Source organism: Psammomys obesus, unplaced genomic scaffold, assembly GCF_907164565.1.
Source record: "Psammomys obesus unplaced genomic scaffold, mPsaObe1.curated_primary_1811, whole genome shotgun sequence".
NCBI lineage: Eukaryota > Metazoa > Chordata > Mammalia > Rodentia > Muridae > Psammomys > Psammomys obesus.
This window is the reverse complement of record NW_026596034.1, coordinates 10,865,753-10,887,293: the sequence shown is the minus strand read 5'-3', so window position 1 is coordinate 10,887,293 and position 21,541 is coordinate 10,865,753. Positions and strand designations below refer to the sequence as shown.

The window sequence follows — 21,541 nt, the reverse complement described above, 5'->3', positions numbered from 1 at the left end:
CTGATAAACCAGGATAGTCCCCATGTAAAAGGCTCCAGGTCTCAAGTGCTATAGTACAGATGTGCACTACCACAGCCAGTATATGTGGTGCTGGGGACTGAACCAGGGCCTCGTGCACGCTAGGCAAGCAGCATACCAACTGAGCTACATCCCTATTTTTCTCTTAAGAATTTTAATTGTAGTTCTCCTTTGATTTTTTTTTTTTTTTCCCCTGTAGACTATTCCATTATGGATGGAGGGGATGATGGTAACCTTGTCATCAAAAAGAGGTTTGTGTCTGAGGCAGAACTAGATGAGCGGCGCAAAAGGAGACAAGAAGAATGGGATAAAGTCCGAAAACCAGAAGACCCAGAAGGTATACTGGCCTCAAGTTGGACATCACTTATTAAGCCATTTTTAAAAAATGATTTGTTTATTTTATGTGCATTGGTGTTTTGTCTACATGTATGTTTGTATGAGGATGTCAGATGCCCTGAAACAGGATTTATAGACAGTTGTGAGCTGCTATGTAGGTGCTGGGAATTGAATCCAGGTCCTCTGGAAGAGCAGCCAGTGCTCTTAATTGCTGAACCACCGCTGCAGCTCCTCATTTAATTCATTTAATCCTCTCAAAGCCCTGCCAAGAAGGTGCTAATTGTCCTCACTAGAGTTTAGGAACCAAGCTCACAGGATGAAGGAACCTGTGTAAAGTCTCTACAGCAGAGCCAGTACTCCGTATTTGCCCTCTTCTCCCCACCACCTTCCAGGAGATTCTGCTGGTCTCTTCCTTGTTACAGGTGGAAGCACAGTTTGAATCAAGGATGCTACTGCTAAGTTTGGACTGGCTGCTCATGCAGTTAGCAGCGTGGCACTGATGGCTGCCTTTGAAAATGCCTGCCTGTTCTGTCTGAGGTGCAAAGGGACGCTATAGGCTTTGTGTTATTTTCACCTCAGACCGTTTAGAGACTTACCCATTTTTCCAACTCTTTGTGATTCCAAAATAATATGAAACAACCAAAATTCTGTGTTTCCTTTATCCCATCTTCCTTTCAGAATGTCCAGAGGAGGCTTATGACCCCCGGTCTCTGTACGAGCGGCTGCAGGAGCAGAAAGACAGGAAGCAGCAGGAGTATGAGGAGCAGTTCAAATTCAGTAAGCTCCAGAAAACCACATTCCAGGGACTCACTGGGCCTTTTGACATACTTTGGCCTCAGTGTTACTAGCAGTAGAATTAATCTTGATTATCCAGCTTCCTGGAGCTCATTCAGTGGAAGAAAAGACCATCTACTGCCTTATAAGCCACAGTGAACATTTGTACTTAGAGCTTAAGGTACCATTTAAATTCCATGCTACTATCTAGTAATGGAGAAATGCTTTGACTCTATGCCATGCTGTTTATAAAAAAGCCATGGTATTTAACAGTTCTCTTAATTTGCCTGAATCTGCTGCTGATTTAAAACAGAAAAGGGCCAGCAGTGTGGCCGGGTGGGAACAAGATCTTGAGTGAACTGACAGACTGAGTTGATCCCCAGATCCCACAGCTAGAAGAAGAGAATTGAATTCCAAGGGTTGTCCAGACTGAGTTGATCCCCAGATCCCACAGCTAGAAGAAGAGAATTGAATCCCAAGGGTTGTCCAGACTGAGTTGATCCCCAGATCCCACAGCTAGAAGAAGAGAATTGAATCCCAAGGGTTGTCCTCTGGCCTTTACATGTGTGCGATGGCACATATGTACACATAGACACAGCATTCACACATTAAATAAATGAATGAATGAATGAATGAATGAATGAATAATAAATGAATGAATAAGTGGTTCTTTTTTAAAATGTAGGAAAGGGAAAATCAAAGAAGATTATGCTTCCTGTAGTCTTCTTAGTGCTCTTTGTTCAATTATTTCCCCAGAAAACATGGTAAGAGGTTTAGACGAAGATGAGACCAACTTCCTTGATGAGGTTTCTCGGCAGCAGGAACTGATAGAAAAGCAGCGACGAGAAGAAGAGCTAGAGGAACTGAAGGAGTACAGAATATCCTTTGTGCTTGGAGAGAAATGACTCCTTTTTCTCACAAAGAGAAAGCGTCCTTCTACCTAGTCCCAACAGTTTGTTAGCACTGATGTCCCCGTGACTCTGAATGATTGGCTGTGATTGGTGGTGTGTGTTGCTCATGCACATCTATTGTAATCAGCATTTCTCATTTTTCAGGATTAAGTGGCCGTAAGTTCTCATGGTCAATAGCAGGGTATTCTTGCCTTGTAGGATTAAACTTAGACAGATGGGCAATGTAGCCAGTCTCGCTGGGGAAAAATTGGCTCCTGAGGTTTATAAGGGCATGTTTATGATCTTTTATAAGCAATTGTGTATACAGTACCTGTCTGCTGAAGTCAAAGATGATCATATCCTCTGCCCCACTCTTTAACTTCCTGCTTTATTTTTTTGACATAGGACCTCTCATGAACCTGAGTACTGCTGTAAGAGCTAAGCTGCCAGTACACTCCTAGGATCTGCCTGTCTCCACCATTGCCTGGGTTTACACGGGTGCTCGGGATTTGAACTTCGGTCTTCATGCTTGCCCAGATAGTGCTTTTACTCATGAGCCATCTCCCCAGATCTAAAAAGCCATGTTAAGAAACATTCCTCTCACTCTTCTATTTTTAGCAAGATTAGACAATCCTCCCGAACACTGAGACTATTTCTGTAGTGATAACCATGAAGGATCATTTTACTTTGACTTAATATTGCCTTGTTAGAAGCATCCACTTGTATACCTTTTCCCCCCTTTTTCTGAGATCTCACTACATAGATCAGGTTGGCCTCAGAGTTGTGACTGTCTTGCCTCTTGAGTGTTGGCGTTACAGACACCTTCTACATGCTTTTGAATGTCTTATAGGCACCTCCAAGTCTAACTTAGCTCGTGAAAAATTCTCAGTTCACACCACATTGACTCCATTTCTCTCCATTAGAGTCTTTTTCTGATCTTCTAGTCTTTTCTTCTCTGCCTTAGCCAAAATTCCTTACAAAGGTATTCCAAATTTGTCTAAATCTTGCTGTCCTTCTTGTCACTGCATTTTCTTCTGTATGTCTAGGATAACTACTAATTCATTTCCATTTATACTTTTATTCCCAACATTCTAGTCTTTGGGCAGAAATGGGAAATTCTAAAAGTTACATGTTATCATGTGGCTTTACGATTTGAAATATTCTAGTGATCTTTGTGACATTTAGTCTAAAGTAGACACCTCCCCCTCCCTCAACAGGATCTCATTGTTAGTTCTGACTAGACTGGAATTCACTTTGTATTCCAGGCTGGTCTTGAACTCACAGAGATCCACATGCCTCTGCCTCCTGAGTTCTGGGACTAAAGATGTACACTGCCATGCCTAGCTCAAGTCAGCATTCCCTGATCAGATGCGACCCAGCTCTGCATGACTTAGGGTAAATCATCTGCCTCTGCTGTTCTGTAGCCACTTTTCCTCATGTTCACTGGACTCTAGCCTCTGGCCTTTAGGTTTCCCTCTCATCAAATGGATTAGATTTCAAGGCCTCAAATTCATGGTTTTCTCAATGTGCGATGTTCTTCCCTCAGATTTCCCAAGGCTCGAATTTCATGGCTTAGGTCTCAGCTCTGCCTTCCTTTTTTTAAGTACCCTATGTAGTTGCAGCCCCTGACTGTTGTCTGTAATACCATTTGGTGGTATTTAGAGTATTATCCAGGGACTTAAACATTCTAAGCACATGTTCTACTACTGAGCTACACCCCAAGCCCCATAATTTTGTTTTAAATAGAGGGTATTTTCATTTGTTTGCTTTGGCTCATTTTACCTCTTTACTGCTGGAATGTAAAATAAGTGCTGTAACAACCAGAATGACTGATTTTTCCCAATGCCTAGAATATAATACTTTTTCAATAAATATATAAATAGATGAGAAATAACCTACAAGAGCTACTGGTAGGCCATCCTAATTTTTATTCTCCTGTGAGGCAGCTTATTTGGGTGTTTCAAGTTTATAAGTTGAGTAAACTCACTGTTCTGTTTGAACATGCTTCATATGTGAATTGATAATTGATAAGAGGACAGTCAATGTGAGTCCCTGGCTGGCTTAGAATTCTTGTGTAGACAAGGCTGGACTCAAGGGATCCACCTGTATCCTCAGAGCTTAGAATTAAAGTTGTCTGCCAACTATGCCTGGTTTGATGGTAGGATTTTATATTTGTGCTAGCTAGTGTTTTCCAGCAGAGCATATATAGTAGATCCATTAAACAGTGATGTAGGCAGAGGCTTTGGACTTGATGTCAGTCAGCACTGGGAGTATGAGTACTGCTGCCAGCCTTGCTTCTGTCAGTGGCATTTGGGTGCAGTCTGAGGCTAGAATAATAATAGGAGCTGACATGTGTGGAGATAGGCAGCTCTTTCTATATCATGTTTCAGACCAGGCTTTTTTACACTTTTCACATAAATTGTTTTAAGTTGGCAGAATAGCAGAAAAGTATCTACCAGAGGAACATTCTAGACAGTGGTGCTGTGAGTGTAAATGCCCTTCAGTTTTCAACTAAAAGGAAGGAAAGAGCCAGAAGTGGCTCATCTAATGGTCTAAAATCTTTGAGATGTGTTTGTTTTAGAGGGAGAGGGTTTGGATATGAATGAAAAAATAGCACTACTTATTCCCTTGCAAAGGTTGGAACTTCCTTTAACTTCTAAAAACATTTATTAGTTGAGGAGAAGGAGCATGCACATGAAGGTAGGACAAAGGACAGCTGGTGGGAGTCAATTCACTCCTTCTACCACATGGATCCCAGGGACTGCCTGGATTGTCAGGCTTGCCGCCCATGCTGACACCAGCTGGGACATCTTAGGGCCTTTTTCTCTATTTTAAAAACATGAAAAGTTAAATATTTTCTTTTTTAAAAAAAATCTATATCTTGTTATTTAAAATACATCATTTTGGTGTGCTTTTTTTTTTTTTTTTTTTTTTTTTAGTTCTGTGCCTTAGTGACAGAGTTATAAGTAGAAACTGCAGTGTGCTAATGATTTTGACATTTTTTACTAGGAAAATTAAATCTCTTGTTTCTTTCATATTTCCCTCTTATAAAAATGAACACTTAGGGCTGAGAAGATTGCTCAGCTGTTAAACCCTGATGGCCTGATCCCTGGGATGCATCTAGTAGAAAGAAAGCTGACTCCCAGAAGTTGTCTTGAACTTCTATACACTTGTTGGAATACATGCATTCCATCTCCCATTGTGTGTTTAAATGTAATTTTAAGAAAATAAAGATCGAGGGCTGACAAAATAGCTTAGTCAGTGAAGATATTTGCCACCTAGCCTGATGACCTGAGTTTGATTCCTATGTCCAGTACCCAGTTTTTGTTTTTTTCTTCAAAGGTTGTGTCTTGGATTTCTTGGACACTAGATGTCACTGTTGTCCAGTAAGGCACTATTACATCTTAATAGCTTTCACCATGTCAGATATCTACCTGCTTAGTAAGTTGCGAGGAAGCCTAAAATGGAAGGTGCTAGTGGAGAGAACAGCAGGAGTGAGCTAGCCATGAGCGTGATGTGACAAATACTTTGCTTAGGGCCTTTTCTCCTTTTTGTGGTACTGGAGGGTGTACCTAGGACCTTACATGTGCTAGGCATTCTCTCTACACTGACATATGTTACCAGCCTTTTTATTGTGAGACAGGATCTTTCTAACTTTCCCAGGCTTGATCACTCTCTAACCCAGGGTAGAGCTTACCCTCTCACATAGCTGGAATATAGGCCTGCACCATCAGGTCAAGCTTGCTTCTCTATCTGTGTGTGTGTGTGTGTGTGTGTGTGTGTGTGTGTGTGTGTGTGTGTGTGTGAGAGAGAGAGAGAGAGAGAGAGAGAGTGTGTGATATACATGTGGAAAGTTAGAAGACAACTTGTAGGAGTCTGTTCCTCCTCCTACCATGGGTGTTCTGGGGGTTGACCTCAAGCATTGTGGCAAGTGCCTTTACTCCCTGAGCCATCTTACCAGCCACAAAACAAAGATCTTAAGGAATATAAAGGAAATTGAAAAATTATATGACTTCCTTAGAAATACGCCTTACCTCTCAAGGGTGAAATTGAGTTTTGCAGAGGGTCCTCATGACTGTCAGTGACACTGAGTTCTGAACCACGAGGACCAGCTTGTCCTGGTGCAGCACGTCAGCATACTTCCAGGAAGAAGGTTTTAAATGAGGACCTCCGCAAACAACACAGGAGCCTGAAGGCCGTTTTCAAAAGCATGAGCAGGGCTGGGCACATTCAGGAGTCTGATACAGGAGGTTACTTGGTGAAACAAGTCATAAAAACAAGTCCTGGGGTTGTCCTGACCTCCACACATGCACATAGTGAAACACATGCCTTCATTCACATACACATGTTCACAAACACACAGGATCTGGTGGGTTAGGTCTATATCCCAACCACTTGGGAAGACAAGACTGGCAGGTCTCTGGTTTAAGTTCTGCCAAGCAGCCTGTGGATTATATTTGTTGTCCTCCGGATTTACCTTTGCTTTATAGCATTTTTTCCTTTTGGTTAATCTGACCCTTAACCTGTAACTCACAGTAATCTCAACAAGGTTGGAATTTCTGCAGAAAATAAGGAAGTAGAGAAGAAGCTGTCTGTGAAACCCATAGAAACCAAGAACAAGTTCTCCCAGGCAAAGCTGTTGGCAGGAGCTGTGAAGCATAAGAGGTCAGCGAGTACACAGTGTAAATCTCCCTCTGGCCACTTACTCTGAAATGCCACTTGTAATGGTACCCAGAGCGAATAGTTATTCATCATGATGCTGCGACAATGCTGTAGTGTGCTTGCCTTTCTCTCCCCTGCCGGAGTTAGTGTCTCTACAGCCTTTTACCCTAGACTGACTGAATCACTCATTTAGCTGGCATACAGCTCCTTTTCATTGAGCACCTGCCGGGTGTTAGACTTCCTCTAATGGTCTCACAAGTTTCTCTCACAAGTTCCACAGAATGTCATTTGTTATGACCCGTTTTACAGATGGAAAGACAACTGGAGATGTGAAGAGCTTTTGTCCTAGGTTGTACAGTAACAAAGCAAGAGTTCAGTGTTTAAGCTTTTGTGTCTCTAGGCAAATAAGGCATGAAGCACCTCAGGGCTATTTGTGAGGGGTGACAGGTTAGAGAAGCACAGCTCTGCCCGGAAGTTAGAAAAAGGCTTAGAAAGATGTTGATGGGATAGAGCACCGGGGCTCTGATTGCAAGCAAGGGAGAAAACAACCCAGAGAGCAGCTGTTACAAAGGCAGAGTGAACATGGCAGCTGTGATGGCGTCATAGGCCTGGCTGCCGCTCACTTTGACTGATGCGGGGGTAGCGCTGCCGTAGATTCTGATAAGTCTTTGTCATGTTTCCTCTTCCCTTTTCAAATCCTGAAATGGCACCAGAGTGATTGAATCAGCTTGACCAACCAGACCGTGGGCGAAATGATGTTAAGTGCAGTCTATTAGGAAAATCAATATGGTGTATTGGCAACGAGCCACATGTTTTGAATAGAGTGTATTGATGCAGTCTTGTGGTTTGGCACATCATCTATCTGCTGCAGATGTTCCTAAGAACACTGAGCACATGTAAAAATGTCATCGTGGTACAGCAGCGGCAGGGGAGGATCCGTGGTCTGAGGAGGGCCCTTAACAAACCAGGAATCTTTTATCTCCACATAAGCGTTTCAAAGTCCACCAACTCCAAGGAATCAGAATGGGCCAGTTTGATGAGCTAACTGGTGGGCAGTTAGCCCTTGGGTACTCCTGCTGTTGCCAAGTGGGTTTTCCAACTGTCTCCCTTGATTAACTTTCTGTCATATCTAGGGAGGGCTGTGCTAGCTTACTTGCTCATCTGTATGGAGGCTCTCTTGGGTTTTCAAAGTACATCATTTAATGTTGCTTTCACAGCAAGGTGGCACGTTAGACTCTTAGGGCAGGAATTTCTGATCTTCCGTGCCCTAATTTATTAAAATAACATGAGAATTTATCCTAGCCTTCACACCAATTCTGGTTCAGTCAATTTAAAGTGTGGGAGTCTAAGTCATTAAAGTTGTGTGGACGATTCAGATTCCCTGTGAAAATCTGGAATCGCCCAGAGTGTGTATGTAGCATCAAAACAAAACAACCTGCTTCATATCTTTAAAGAAATCATCTTTGCTTTTTTCAAGTTTACACTTACTTTTATTGTTATAAATTCCTGTAGGATGCCCACGCTCATTCATTTTCAGTCTTTTCAATTAAAGGCACTAAAGGCTATTTACTTCTTCCAGCTCTCATTGAGTACAGCTTTATCTTTCCTTCTGTGTATTTAAAATTGCTAGTGTGATTTCTTCTTTGCCTCAGGAATAATGTTGAAATATATTTAAAATTTTTAATATTGAGTTAACTTGTTCATACTTCACTTGGTTCTAAAATGTTCCTCCAGACATATTACTATCTAATACAGTATTTTTTCCTTACTAATTTATAACTTTATTGTGTTGTGTAATTGTGGTTTGTAGATCATGATTTTTATTTTAAGGCAGAGTCTCACTGTGTAACCTTGGCTGGCCTGGAACTTGCTATAGACCAGGCTACTCTCGATACCTGCAACTGCTAGTATTACAGGTGTGCTCTTAGACTATGTCCTTGTTCCTGAAGCTAATGTTCTAAGCGAGTTTGAGGAGACTATGTTTGTGTCTTTCTATCCCTGTCTCTGTCTCTGCCTGTGGATCAGGATGTAGATCTCAGCGACTGCTCTAGAACCATGCTTCCCACAACGATGATAATGAGCTAAATCTCCAAAACTCAACTAAATGCTTTTTTGTAAGAGTTGATCTGGTCATGGTACCGCTGTACAGCAACAGGACAATTAGAATACCAGGATTTTACTTAGTTCAGATGTAGTCAGGTTGACAAGGAAGAATGGGCATCACCATACCCCAGCTTTTCCATGCTAATATTTGCCTTGATCCTCTTTTTATCTATACTTCTAGTTATAATCTTCTGGGTATTAAGTTTTTAGGGGTTTGTTTTCATTTTATTCAGTTTGTAGATAAACACCTTTAAATGCCTTTAAAATATATTTACTTAATCTGTTTTTTACTAGTTTGTGTAGTGTATATTCAGATTTCAAAATATAATTTCTACCATCTTAGTATTGTCTTTTTACTTTTGTTCTTTATTTTGTTTATTATTTATTTATAGAGCAGGGTGTATGGATTTCAGTTTGTCCTCAAAGTCACTGTACAGCCAAAGATGACCTTGGACTTCTGATCCTCCTACTCCACCTAAGAACTGGGATTACAGGGGTGTGCTACCATGCCTGGTTTATGCTAATTTGGGGGTTGAACCCGCAGTTTTCCCAGGGTATTGACCATAGTCTACCAACTGAACTACATCCCCAAGCCGCCTCTCTCTTTTGTTTTGAAAGTATTTTTTTCTTATATTCTTGCTTTGGGGGGAAAAATGAGTAAGACCTTAATTTTTCTTTTCATTATGTGTACTTTGTTTTTTTCTTTTAGTGATAGGCCTTGAAACTTACCAGGCTGGGCATACTCAGCAAAACTAAATAGCTGTCTTCCTACCTTACAAAAATATGCAAACAGAAGACCTTGGGCCAGGGCTGTAGTTCTATGCTAAAGCACTTGCCTGCTGTTGAGAAGCTGTGGGTATAATCTCCTCCCTCCAAAGAGACTTCTGATCCTGTGCTACATTCACTCTCTTCTATATACTACTATTGCCCCAGACCTTATTGTGTTTTATGCCACAAATTAGACTCTGGCTCATATATATATATGAGATAACCTGTTTAGACTTACATCACCATCTTTTCCACTGGAATAATGTCTCTTTCCATTGAAATGTATTTTTTTTTTTTTAACGTATTCTTTATATAATGTGTTAGTGAAAGTCTTTTGGGTGACTTTGCATGTTATCGGAAATATTTCCTTAAATTTCTGTCATTGTGAATACTCTTGAAATCTGTCAGTGGTTCTACCCAAGTTGAATGATAAAGATGACAGAAAGGCAAAGTTCGCATACTCTGTCCTTTGGTTTCTAACAGATGTTATATTTGGGAAGAGGTTAGGAAGTGAGATGAGGGCTTTTCACTCCAATCACCCCAGCTCCTTGAGACTGCCCCAGACTCTCTTAAATATTTGTGGTGCCCTGTTCTAGGTGTTGATTCCTAAGATTCAATGTAGCTCAATTCACTGTGCTTTTTGTTACAGCTCAGAGAGTAGCAATAGTGTGAAGAGACTGAAACCAGACCCTGGCCCAGATGACAAGGCTCAAGGTGGGTGTGGTCCCTTCATTCTACTCTTGATGGACAGGACTCACTGCATCTTATGTAAAGGGATGCATTATTTTTCTTTAAACAAGCCTGCCAAAATCTTAACTAGGAACTTATACCTCAAATATGTCAGCTGCCCTACAAAAGTAGTCTGTTACAAACCAGTAGTGCTGATAAATAACAATTGAGTTGTCCCAGGAGTGCTTATAATCCCTAGTCAGATGACCTCTGCTCACAAAGGGTTCTTCTCTGTCTTGCCAAATGTCAAGTTTCTTGATTTCACTGTGGGAGATAGCGTGCCAAGCTCCTGCTGATATGGTTGGATTGGGCTGAGCTTTGAGTCTTTTTATGACTTTTTATGTGATGAAATCTGCCTCTTTATTAGGTAGCATGAAATTTTAAGTAAAGGGGAGTACTCTTGGGCCTGAATGAGGAACTAAAGAGTTTTTTAGTTCCACTTGTGGGATTGAGGATCTAAATTCAACTCACTTGGTCATCTGTAAGATAGGGCTTACATTTACTTCTTTCTCAAACAAATACTATATGCTTTTTAAATTGTTTCTCTACACTACCAGGAATGGTAGCTGTACCTTTAAAAAGGATCATGAACGAACAGCCTCTTCCCACACCCTCTTCGTCTACTTTCATTTCCACAGAGAAACACCATTGTACATTTCTTATGTCTGCATCCAGACCTATTCTCCATATGCAGAAGCAGTTTTACATTTGTCATTCTAAATGCTGCCTTCCTGTCCCTGCATTCTTGTACAAGCTAGGCAAGAAATACCCTTCTCTGCTGGGAGGAAAAACCCTAGAAGAAACCAGCTGTCCTTAAAGCTTGCTTCAATCTTGCTCTTTGCAGGGGAAGGCTTTGCCTTGGTCCTCAGAAGGTAGCCTCTACTCTGATAGAAATTCAACTTCCCCACTGAAAATTAGCTTGAGCAGAGCCAACAAGCATGCAAGGTGGCCTATGTACTCTCTCCATCTGCCTGCATTCCAAGAACATTCTCTATTCATAATTTCCTGTGCTAAGTTGATATGACAATGTGGTCCAGCAAAGGCAGGAGCTGGCAGGAAACATCCGCAAATGGTGAGATCAGAGGGCACCGTTTTGTTCTCTTTGAGCAGTTAACTGCTTTTGGAATGAAATTTGTCAGAGTTGCAGTCTCTTTTCTCTCTTGAAACTTCCTACATAATTGGAGGTTCTGGTCCTTTCACTTAAGCAATTCCAGTGTCACAGTGGTTCAGATTCCTGCCGCAGCTCTGTACTTCACTCCATCCTTCCATAAGCCAGCTACAGCCTTCCTCAGCACTCTGAACTTGATTCTTTGTTTTATTCTCTGCTTCTGAAAGCATTCTGTGTGGTGCATAATAATATAACAAACACTCAAGGAATGAATTATACAACTCATTATCATGTCTCAAATATTAAAACTATCAGATTTTTACCGTCATCTTACCCTCCCCCATTCTGCTATGACTGAAATGGCCAGGATGCTCTTTGAATTTTTATATTTGCCTTTTAAAAACAATGTCTGCATCAGTAATATATGTATATAATGCTGCAGCTTCTCATGTTTTGTTTTTAGGCTTTGTCATGACACATGCATGGGCATGTTCCTGGTTCTCCCCACATTGCATATTTTGTCCTACTTGTCACCCTTTTTATTTAGCACATCCTACAGACCATTCATTTCCAATGAAGACACAAGCTTGTCATTCTTTCCTTCCCTCTTCCACCACAGTCCTGTTGATGGACGCCAGAGCCTTTCCACCAAGTATGCCGAGCCACAGCCCAAGATTCTTTATTTTTGACAGTGCCTACTGTCCTAGTTTGCTTCTCTTTGCTGTGATAAACTTCAACCAAACTAATCTGGGGAGAAAAAGGTTGATCTTACACTTCCAGTTTTCAATTCATCCCTATAAGAAGTCAGGGCAAGAACTCAGTGGGAGCAAAGCAGGAGCCATGGAGACATACTGCTTCCTGGCTTTCTGGCTATGGCTTGTTATGCCATCTGCCTGGGGTGGCACTGCCTGCAGTGGGCTGGGCCCTCCCACAGCTATCATTAATTAAGAAAATGCCCCACAGACATACCCACAAGTCAATCTATGAGGCCAATTCCTCAGTTGAGGTTTTGTCTTCTCAGGTGATTCAATTTTTGCCAAATTGACAAACAATTACCAGTGAAGCTTCTGTAGACACCTCCCTTTTGCTGCTATAAACAGTTTTCAGAACATTATTAATGTTGTGAGAAGTCCTTTCCCGTAGAAATATAAACAACATCTGTGCCCATTTTAGAAGGCCCCAACAACAAACCAAAGTAAGATTCTACCAGAATTCATTCTGAAGAACCAGTGTTTATTGGGCTTGCTTACAGAGAATGAGTGAGAGGTTACTGAGAGATTCCAGAGCAGCCACACTGGGGGTTGGGTGGAGGCTTCACCTAGCATGGATGATGGCTTGCCTCCCTTAGCTGCATAGATAGAGCTTCCCTCAGCCTTCCCCAGCCTATGCACTCGAGCACCTTCTAAATATCCCCACACTCTAAATATTAGCACACACTAAATATCCCGGGTTCAGTTAGGGCAGAATCATATATGGCCGGGAGGAGTGCCTACAGTCTCCTTTTATGGCACAAAGATGATCACAGTCTTTCTGTGATTATTTGGGTTGTTTTGTTACTCAGGAGCTTTTCCAGGGAAAACCTTGGCACTGTGCCTGGGGCCTGGAAAGGACCCTTCACCTTTAGAAAGGGAGGTCCAGTGACCCTCCCTACCCTCTCCTGCTCTGAGGGAACGTCAGTAGTCAACAGGCCTGATCAGAATGGTCTCTTGCAAGCAGCCACAGCTGATCTGATAAAGATAGTGGTTATTTTATTCCAAGGACCATGTTCTGCAACAGTTGGTTAAGTTTGGAGGTCATTGCCAAATTTCCTTGAGCTGTTTCACACGGTTCCTTCTTAATACATCGTTTCTGTTTCTGTGTTTAGAACTCAGGTTAGAACTCAAGTTTTATTGTTCTGTGAACTGCTCCTGTCATCTCTGTCTTCTTTTAAAAAACAAGGTCTCATGTAGGTCAAGCTGGCCTCAGACTTACTTTGTAGCCAGGGATAATCTTCAGCTTCTAATCTTCCTGCCTCTGTTTCCCAAGTACTGGGATTATAGGCATGCATTACTGTCTTAGGGTTCCTGTTGCTGTGATGAAACACCATGACCAAAAGCAAATGGGAAAGAAAGGGTTTTTTTGGGTTACACTTCCATATAACAGTTCATCAGAAGCAGGAGCTGATACAGAGGCCATGGAGGGGTGCTGCTTTTTGGCTTGCTGCCCATGGCTTTCTCAGCCTGCTTTCTTTTTTCTTTCTTTCTTTTTTTTTTTTTTTTTTCCTTTTTTCTCTTTTTGAGACAGGGTTTCTCTGTGTTGCCTTGGCTGTCCTGGACTCTTTTTGTACACTAGGCTGGCCTCTGCCTCCCCAAGTGCTGGGATTATGGGTGTGTGCCACAAAGCAGGGTCAGCCTGCTTGCTTATAGAATCCAGGACCACCAGCCCAGGGATGATGGCACCACCCACTATGGGCTGGACACTCTCAAATTAATCACTAATTAAGAAAATACCCTACAGCCAGATATTATCATGGCACTTTCTCAGTTGAGATTCCCTTCTTTCAAATAACTCTAGCCTGTGCCAAGTTGACATAAAACTACCCAGTACAATTACCATGTCAAGTTTTTTGCAGTGGGGGATCAAACCTAGGACTTTACACCATGCTAGACAAGGCCTCTGGTATAACTGAGCTGTCCCAGGGTGCTGCTGCTGCAGAAGAGGAGAGCGATTATGATTACTACTGTTATTACAGACTCTCTGTTGGCCCTGGCTGGTATTGAACTTGAAGCAGTCTTCCTGTCTTAGCCTCCCAAGTGTTGGGATTGTAAATGTGCACTGCCATGCCCTGTTCTTTGTGTTTTTTTGGTTCTTGATTGATTGCTTCTTTATTTTTATTTTTATTTTTTTTTAGTGCTGGGGATCAAGCCCAGAGCCCAAGTACATGCTAGGCAAACACCTACCACTGAATCATTTCCCCAGCCCCACAGCTTGTTTTATGTATTCTTTTAACAGATTAGAAGAGCTCTTTACATCTTAAAAGTAGTTAGCTTTTTTATATTTGTTGCAAACATTTGCTGCTGCCTCCTTGAAACCATTATCGCTGTCTCCCAAGAACTGCTCTCGTTCTGCCTTTTGAGATGTTTGAGTATAGTTTATCTTTAGCAGTTTCTCCCTTCCCTACTAGAGAGGAACAGAAACCCTTAGCTAAATTCTGTGTCCTAGACAACTGGTAACTCTTATCCTCTCAGTATAGCCTTGGATTCAATGTCCCTTTTGCATTCTCTTGCGGTATCTGCACAAGTGAGGTGTAAATTTGCAGAAGGCAAACCCCAAAAAAGTTTGTCAGTCCCAGGCAGTGACGTAGGAATGCTGAGCTTTGCGCTCCAGTGAGCTTTGGCATCACTTTCGTGCAGAATCTTCTGCTGTAGTTTTATTGTGTTACACTCTAGCCTGTCTACTTAGCAACTTATTTGACTCTACCAAGCAGAGAGAAAACCTACATACAAGTTGTCACAGTGATTAAATGAGGCTGGAAGAAAGAATGGAGTACCATTCTCAGTTTAGGTTTGTTTGATTTTTGAAAATTTTGGTTTTTAATTGTGGGTGTATGTACATGCTTGGATGTGTGCACACATTGTGTGCACATGAATTCAGCAATATGGAGACCGTCAGAGGGCTTCCAGGTCCTCCAGGTAGGAGTTATAGGTAGTTGCAATGTGTGAACTGGCTGATGCGAATGTTGGGAACTGAACTCAGGTTCTCTTCAAGAGCATAGGATGTGTGCTTTTAATCTCTAAACCATCTCTCCAGACTCCTAACTTTTCCTTTAATTGTCAAGTTCTGCATATTGTAGATTGAGACCTTTGTCATTGAAGTAGCTGAATCACTGTGCATATCCTTGGAAGAAAAGAGCCATATATGCCACTATATGTGGTAACATTGAACATGGTTTTATAATGTTTCCTTCAGTGGTTCTCAGCATAAAAGAACTAAAAGCAAAACTGATGATAAGTCAGTTTCTGAGGTGCTCGTCTCCCCATCATGGGAAAATGGCCCTTAATATTTATAATGTCATGACTAATCACCGCTGATTGGTATTCTGGTCCCTGAGGATGGCATCATAGAATTCTTAGTGCTGCTCACAGGTGGTCTCTTAATCCAGCCTCCTATTGAGGACCACAAGAGAGCTAAGAAGGCATCAGCCCTGAGTCCCACTTGCGGTAATACCATGACTTGTGAAGACAGGGAATCAAACTATGATGGGTGATTCTAAATGGTTTGTTCCTCATCTCAGAACTGGTGGGTGGCAAGAGAGTGTGGGCAGACTCCCTGTCCTAACTCTTTTCTCTTCTCTGTCAGTTCCTTCAACTGTAACACAAAGATGCCCAAAGTTTTCCCATGACTGCATAGAGTTCTGCAGTGCTGGGGCTTTTTTTTTTTTTTTTTCTTTCAGAAAGCCCCAGCATGGTGTCAAGGGCCTGGGGTGACATCTTCAGCATTAGGAAGAGTGGTGACTAACTTCCAGTCCTCCCTTTTGCAGAGGCCCCGTCCTGCATGTCTCGTGGAAGCCCTTCTCTGAGCGGACCCTCCATCCACTGCCCACCTGCTGCTGTCTGCATAGGCATCCTCCCTGGCTTGGGTGCCTACTCTGGGAGCAGTGACTCCGAGTCCAGCTCAGATAGTGAAGGCACCATCAATGCTACTGGGAAGATTGTCTCCTCCATCTTCCGAACCAATACCTTCCTCGAAGCACCATAGCTCATGACATTACCATAGGGAGCATCTCCCTTAGAGGGTTAGATGTCAGTTCTGCCTCGGCATCACCTCCCTCAAAAAACTTCTTTACCTGCTTCCTGTGCACATGTGACATTTTAACGTAACCCAGAAACGAGCCACAGTCTACTTGTGGATCCAACCTTGCTTGATTTATATACTCCAGTACAGATGACCAAACCTGTCCCGTTGATATGAGGTTGGGGTTCAGGCAAGCCTCTGAAATGCCACTGACAGTGCAAGGACAGGCACCAGATGGCTTACAAAGGTTCCCTGTACCTTATTGCTTGCTTGTTTTTCTCCTCTCCTAGCAGCACAGGAAGCAAGGGCAGACATCTTGATATTCTATTGTAGATGAGTGGCCTGCTTGGTTCTACCATGTTGCGTGTGGACATAGAGAAAGGGGATGATGAGCTGATGACATGGAGCTCTTCCCAAAAACTATCCTTCCTGGAAGTTGTGTGGCTAAGTAAAGATTACGAACCACACCCACAAGGCTGTGAGCCAACAGAGGTAACACTCTTCCATGTTGTTGTTCTCCCCTCTCCATCCAGCCTGAGGAGGTAGGCAGGAGTGGATAATAAGGAAATGTCCCTCTTCTGCCCACCTTCTCTCCCTGAAAAAATGTTTTGATTTTGTTTTTGAAATAAAAGATTTAGTTTAAGATTCTGAATGTTAGAGAAGCAAACTTACTGAATCATAGCCAGAAACCATAACTGCCGATAGCTATGTTAAAGAGATGACTAATGCCTAGCAGTTTCTGGACTCCTCAGACTGCAAACTAGTGAGACATGCCTGCGTGATGTGGTTCTACTCTACTCCACAGGCACTGCTGTTTGCACATACAGAGTTGTAGCTTTTGACTGTAAAGCTATTTCCAGCCCAAGGTGTTGCCTCAGTACTTTTCCTTTATCCACTGAGCCCCACCCACAACATCTCCTGAGCCATGAGCAGCCAAAAGCAGCATCAGGGTCTTGCCTGTTTCTGTCTCATGGGGGGAGGGGGAAGGAGCAGGTGTGCAGGACTCAGGTTGGGTCATAAATATGACAGTCTGTGTGCCCTGCTCAGAACAAGCCTGAGCAGTTCTCTTCTCCCCAGTCCCAGGATCCATTGTTTTTTTCCTTCCTATGGGTGTGAGACGAGTGAGACACACCGAACGTGTTGGCACTGACAGACTGGCAGGCAGAGGAAGCTCCTCAGTTTTAACGTGGGCTGAGAGGGCCCTGGATCTCTTCCAGCCCTTCCTTTCCCCTCCCAGTGTATTGACACTGCTGCCCACCAGCAGATGGTAGTTTTCCCTCACCCATCGCAGAAGCCCGTGAGTGCTGCCGTCCACTGCAGAGCCTCCCAGTGCTGATCTCTCCTGACAGTGCAGGCCTGTCAGCCCCTCCTAACAAACACAAACCACAAACCTAACAAACCACAAACACCTTCTGCCTTTTGTGTCATTGTTCCTGAGGCTGTGCTGTCATTCCCGCAGCATGTCCGTGTGTCCAAAGCAGCCCTGAGCCATTTCAGGAGGCAGACCAAGACATCAAAGTGTACTTCATGGTCTCTGTTGATACTGAAAAAGGCTGCAGGGTTGCAGGATTTAACACTGTCCATTACCTTCACATTTTAAACCTGTCAGAGCAAGCTCTTGCTCTGTAGTACATGTACTTCCAGTTCTCCCATCACTCAAAGCGTTGAGTGGTCTTCAGATCCAGGTTTCTTTTCTTTTTGACAGAGTCTGCTGTACCATCCTTTTGCTTTAGCTTCCTGAGTGCAAGGATTACTGGTGAATGCTGCTATACCCAACTTGAGACTGTGATCTCTGCTTTTGGTGTCTGAGGACTGGTGGCCTTTTTACCACCAGTTCATTGTGCCTAACAGTGTAGCAGCCTGTAACTGAAATACCATCTCTGGCAAAGCAGGCCAACCAACAGGAAGCAGCCTGCTCTCCCAGGGCTGACCTATGGTTCCCTCCCTCCCACGGAAGAACAGAATGAGCAGAAACAGAAAGAAACCCCACTCTGATCCTCAGAACTCAGTCAGCCGTGTACCTTGGCAGGTCTCACCTGGGGATCAGATCAACCAAGAAGATTCCCTCTGTACTGACCTTGTACAGACTTTTCTTATTCCCTAGACAAGCGAGTGGAGCAGCTTATAGCATGTCATAGTTCAGGTGTTTACACTGACATAAAGCAAGGAAGCTAGGAATAACCAAAAGTATACAGGATGCATGCATGGGTTTTATGCAAACATCTTTTTATAGACAGCAGTTGGGCATCTGCAGATGTTGACCTCTGAGGAGGGTCTATGGACTAATCCCACCAAATGTACTTCAGAACCCTGAGTAACTGGGATTTCACAGTGGGTAAGAATTCTTAGTACAAAAGATGGTTGGAGCTGGTTTCTTTGAGACTTGTACATTATCTCAGGTGCATAATTCCTACAATTCTGAGACTGCTTGGAGAAAGCCAGCAATGATCTGTTGCCAGCTCCACCTGGGAGACAACTGTCCAACTTGTATCAGTACTGCCCATACCCTTCCAGTCACTTCCTGTCATTTGTCTACCTAAAGCTATTGGCCACTTGGGTGGGAAGGAGACTTGAAATTCAAGTCACCTATTTTCCCTCTGTAAGAAGCCAGCAGGTTGAAGTGCCTGTAACTAGACCACTGAGTCCCTGCCTGCACAGCTTCCAGGACCCAGCTGAAAGAAAGTTCCTCAGCCTGAGGTAAGATATGCACACACACAGGAGCACCCACTGCTCCTGTGCCTTTACTCAGAGGTCACTTTAGTCCTTACTGCTTTTTTTTTTTTTTTTTTTTTTTTTTTTTCCTTTTGCTTCCCAGCAACTAACTTAAGGGAAATGCTTGGTTTACGTAGACCAGGCCTGCTTTTCCAGCCCATTGAGAATGGCCTCTTTTCCACCCTCTGTAGATAGGCCATAGTGATCAGTATACAGGCAGACAAAGCCTGTATACTGTCCCACCCCCTCGGAAAGAGGAATAACACCAACTAATGTGGCCAGAGAGATCCTCTAGGTTAGATGTCTCCCGGGTCTGGGTAGGGTATCCAGAGCATATGATCATGTGCACACGGGTTTGTGTGGTACTGGCATCGCCCACTACAGCAGTGACATGTTTGGAGGGTCAGATCTTGTCGGCTCCACCAACTTCTGCCCTAGCTCCAGTTAGCGGAATGTTAATTGCATAGGCACACAGGGTTCCTTGGCTTGAGCGTCCTTGCTGTTGGTATGTGATTCAGCTGTCATCTTAGGCCCCTCCAGGAAAACAAGGAGAGCTCCGTGACAGTGCACTGCCATTTGGACTTGGGTAGCTTCCTGGCATCCTGCCTTGCCCAGCCTAGTTATACATGCTAGAATGGAATGCAGGTACTTCTTGGTGTTCAATGCTTGGCTGGAATCTGGACAACACCTCATAGTCAAAAGTTGCACAACCATGCCTTAATGACTTTGCCATGGGCTGGTGTTGTTCCCTTACCTGCTAGAGAAATGATTTCAGAGGGAATTGGAGTGGCATTAACAGGCAGCCCTGACCTCAGGTGCAGAGGAGAAAGGCCCCGTGGGAGTCAGGCTACTCTTTGGTTCCTGGACACCACCGAGGCCTGCTATGCTAGCATTGTTTTAGTGCACATGTTTTTTTATTCTGAAAAGCACTCTGACGACAGTCCTGCTATACATTCCATAGAGGAACCCCAAACTCCTAGAGGCCCAATAACTTGCCCGGATCACCCTGCTATATGACAAATACAGAATTTTTCCTTATGCCTAAAGGCTGGCCTTCTGTGGGTTTTTTGAGACTTTTGTCAGTACACAATCACCTACTTGGGAGCTATATAGACTCCCTCATTGGCCGAGCCAGGGATAAATGGTCAGTTAGTAGCTGGGTGTGGTGGCACACATTTTTAGTCCTAGGTCCCAGGAGACAGAAACAGGATTGTTGTGAGTTCAAGGCCAGCCTGGTCTACATGGTGAGTCCACAGCTACATAGTGAGACCCTGTCTCAGAAACAAAACACGAGTACCTAACGGCCACAGAAGTTTCTCACTCCCACCATATACGCCATGGCTCCTGAGATTGGGACCTGCCTGCTGCTGTCCTATTCCAGCAGCTAGGAAGGACTAGCCAGGAGGAAGAGGCACAGATACCTGGCTTAGGTGTCCACAGAGTGCAGGTCATTAGCAGCTTGAGTGGGATGCCCCTTCCAGCGCTGAGGAGGATGGATGCTGGGTATGCTAGGATATGCATGCACAACGGCCAGCCACACTTCCATCCATATTCGGCCTCTCTAGTAATCCTGGTGTTTACGTTTCTACAGGGTTGTGGTTGAGCTATGGAAGGTTCATGAACAGCGCTGGTACAGGAGCTAGAAATATGCTCAGTAAAACATTCACTGCCACAGTCACATGTTTGCCTGTCAAAAGGCCTCACTCCTCAAGAGTGAGATATGAGTGTTAAACTGTGGAAGAGAAGAAACAAAGGAGGGCTGTATGCTAAGAGGGACGTACATGCAATAGAAACAGCAAGGACAAACGTAACCTTGTTTAGGGTCCTGAAGCCAAAGACATTGCCTAGGACATCCAGAGGAGGAAGTGGGTGGCTGCAACTGCTGTCTAGCTGTGGTGAAGAGTGAGTAGGACAGTGTGTTCTGGGTGCCATGTCCCGTGTCAGTCTCACAGTAATCACTACTGCTGACATGCATGTCCCCATGTAGAAGTGATCACATTGACTCTTTAAGAATTGGGGTGGGGGTTGAGGGTTGTTCTATTAATTTTCTTTTCCAGACCAGTGAGTGCCCATTGACCCTCACTAAGGAAGGAGTTTGACAGCCAACATCTGAAATTCCTTTATTACCCTGAGTATAACAAATAGAACACAGTCACAGTATAAAAACAGCAGACCACAATACAAAGGATGCACTAGGGATACATTCCTTCCTGCAGCTAGTTACTTAGAAAAAGCCAGTTATGATTGTAAAAATTTTATTCTCTTTAATAACAATAATTCCACTAAAATTATACAAAGTACATTCAATACTTAGAGTGGCAGAAGGGCAGGGAGAGGAAGCCAGTTTGTCCTGGAAGCATCATCCGTTGATTCTGACAAAGAAAGCCCAGCTGGGCTAGGGGAAGTTGGGGGTGGAGGTCTGGTTGTAAAAAAAAAAAAAAAAAAATTGTGGATTGGTTTAAAAAAAAAAAAAAAAAGCCACCCACGAGGAAGCAGGGTGAACGTGCATGTTCCTGGGGAGGCTAGGGGCTCAGCTGGCATGCTTCTGCTGGGCATGGACTCAGGCAGGCTCTGAGTTGGTAGGGGGCAGGTTTTTATGCTTGAAATACTGTACTACTTGCTGAGGCAGCTCCGCCAACACTGCTTTGGCCAAAGTTTCTTTTGCTGC

General features: G+C 43.4%; 2 protein-coding genes across 6 annotated transcripts in view; one reads left to right on the top strand and one right to left on the bottom strand.

Moving 5' to 3' along the window:
* Positions 1-16,813, top strand: part of Psme3ip1 (proteasome activator subunit 3 interacting protein 1) — a 29,209-nt gene extending 12,396 nt beyond the window's left edge. For all 3 annotated transcript variants that reach the window (XM_055621494.1, XM_055621493.1, XM_055621495.1), the window contains exons 3-8: positions 218-355; positions 1,033-1,131; positions 1,885-2,007; positions 6,554-6,683; positions 10,201-10,265; positions 15,908-16,813. In XM_055621494.1, coding sequence (XP_055477469.1) covers positions 229-355; positions 1,033-1,131; positions 1,885-2,007; positions 6,554-6,683; positions 10,201-10,265; positions 15,908-16,125 — 762 coding nt within the window. In that variant the 5' untranslated portion in view covers positions 218-228 and the 3' untranslated portion in view covers positions 16,126-16,813. The remainder of the gene's footprint in view (positions 1-217; positions 356-1,032; positions 1,132-1,884; positions 2,008-6,553; positions 6,684-10,200; positions 10,266-15,907) is intronic.
* A 4,163-nt stretch (positions 16,814-20,976) lies between these two features.
* Cpne2 (copine 2) overlaps positions 20,977-21,541 on the bottom strand; it is a 38,351-nt gene continuing 37,786 nt past the window's right edge. For 2 of the 3 annotated variants that reach the window (XM_055620999.1, XM_055620997.1), the window contains exon 16: positions 20,977-21,541. In XM_055620999.1, the coding sequence (XP_055476974.1) occupies positions 21,434-21,541 (108 nt within the window). In that variant the 3' untranslated portion in view covers positions 20,977-21,433. The other variant, XM_055620998.1, reaches the window with a different exon arrangement.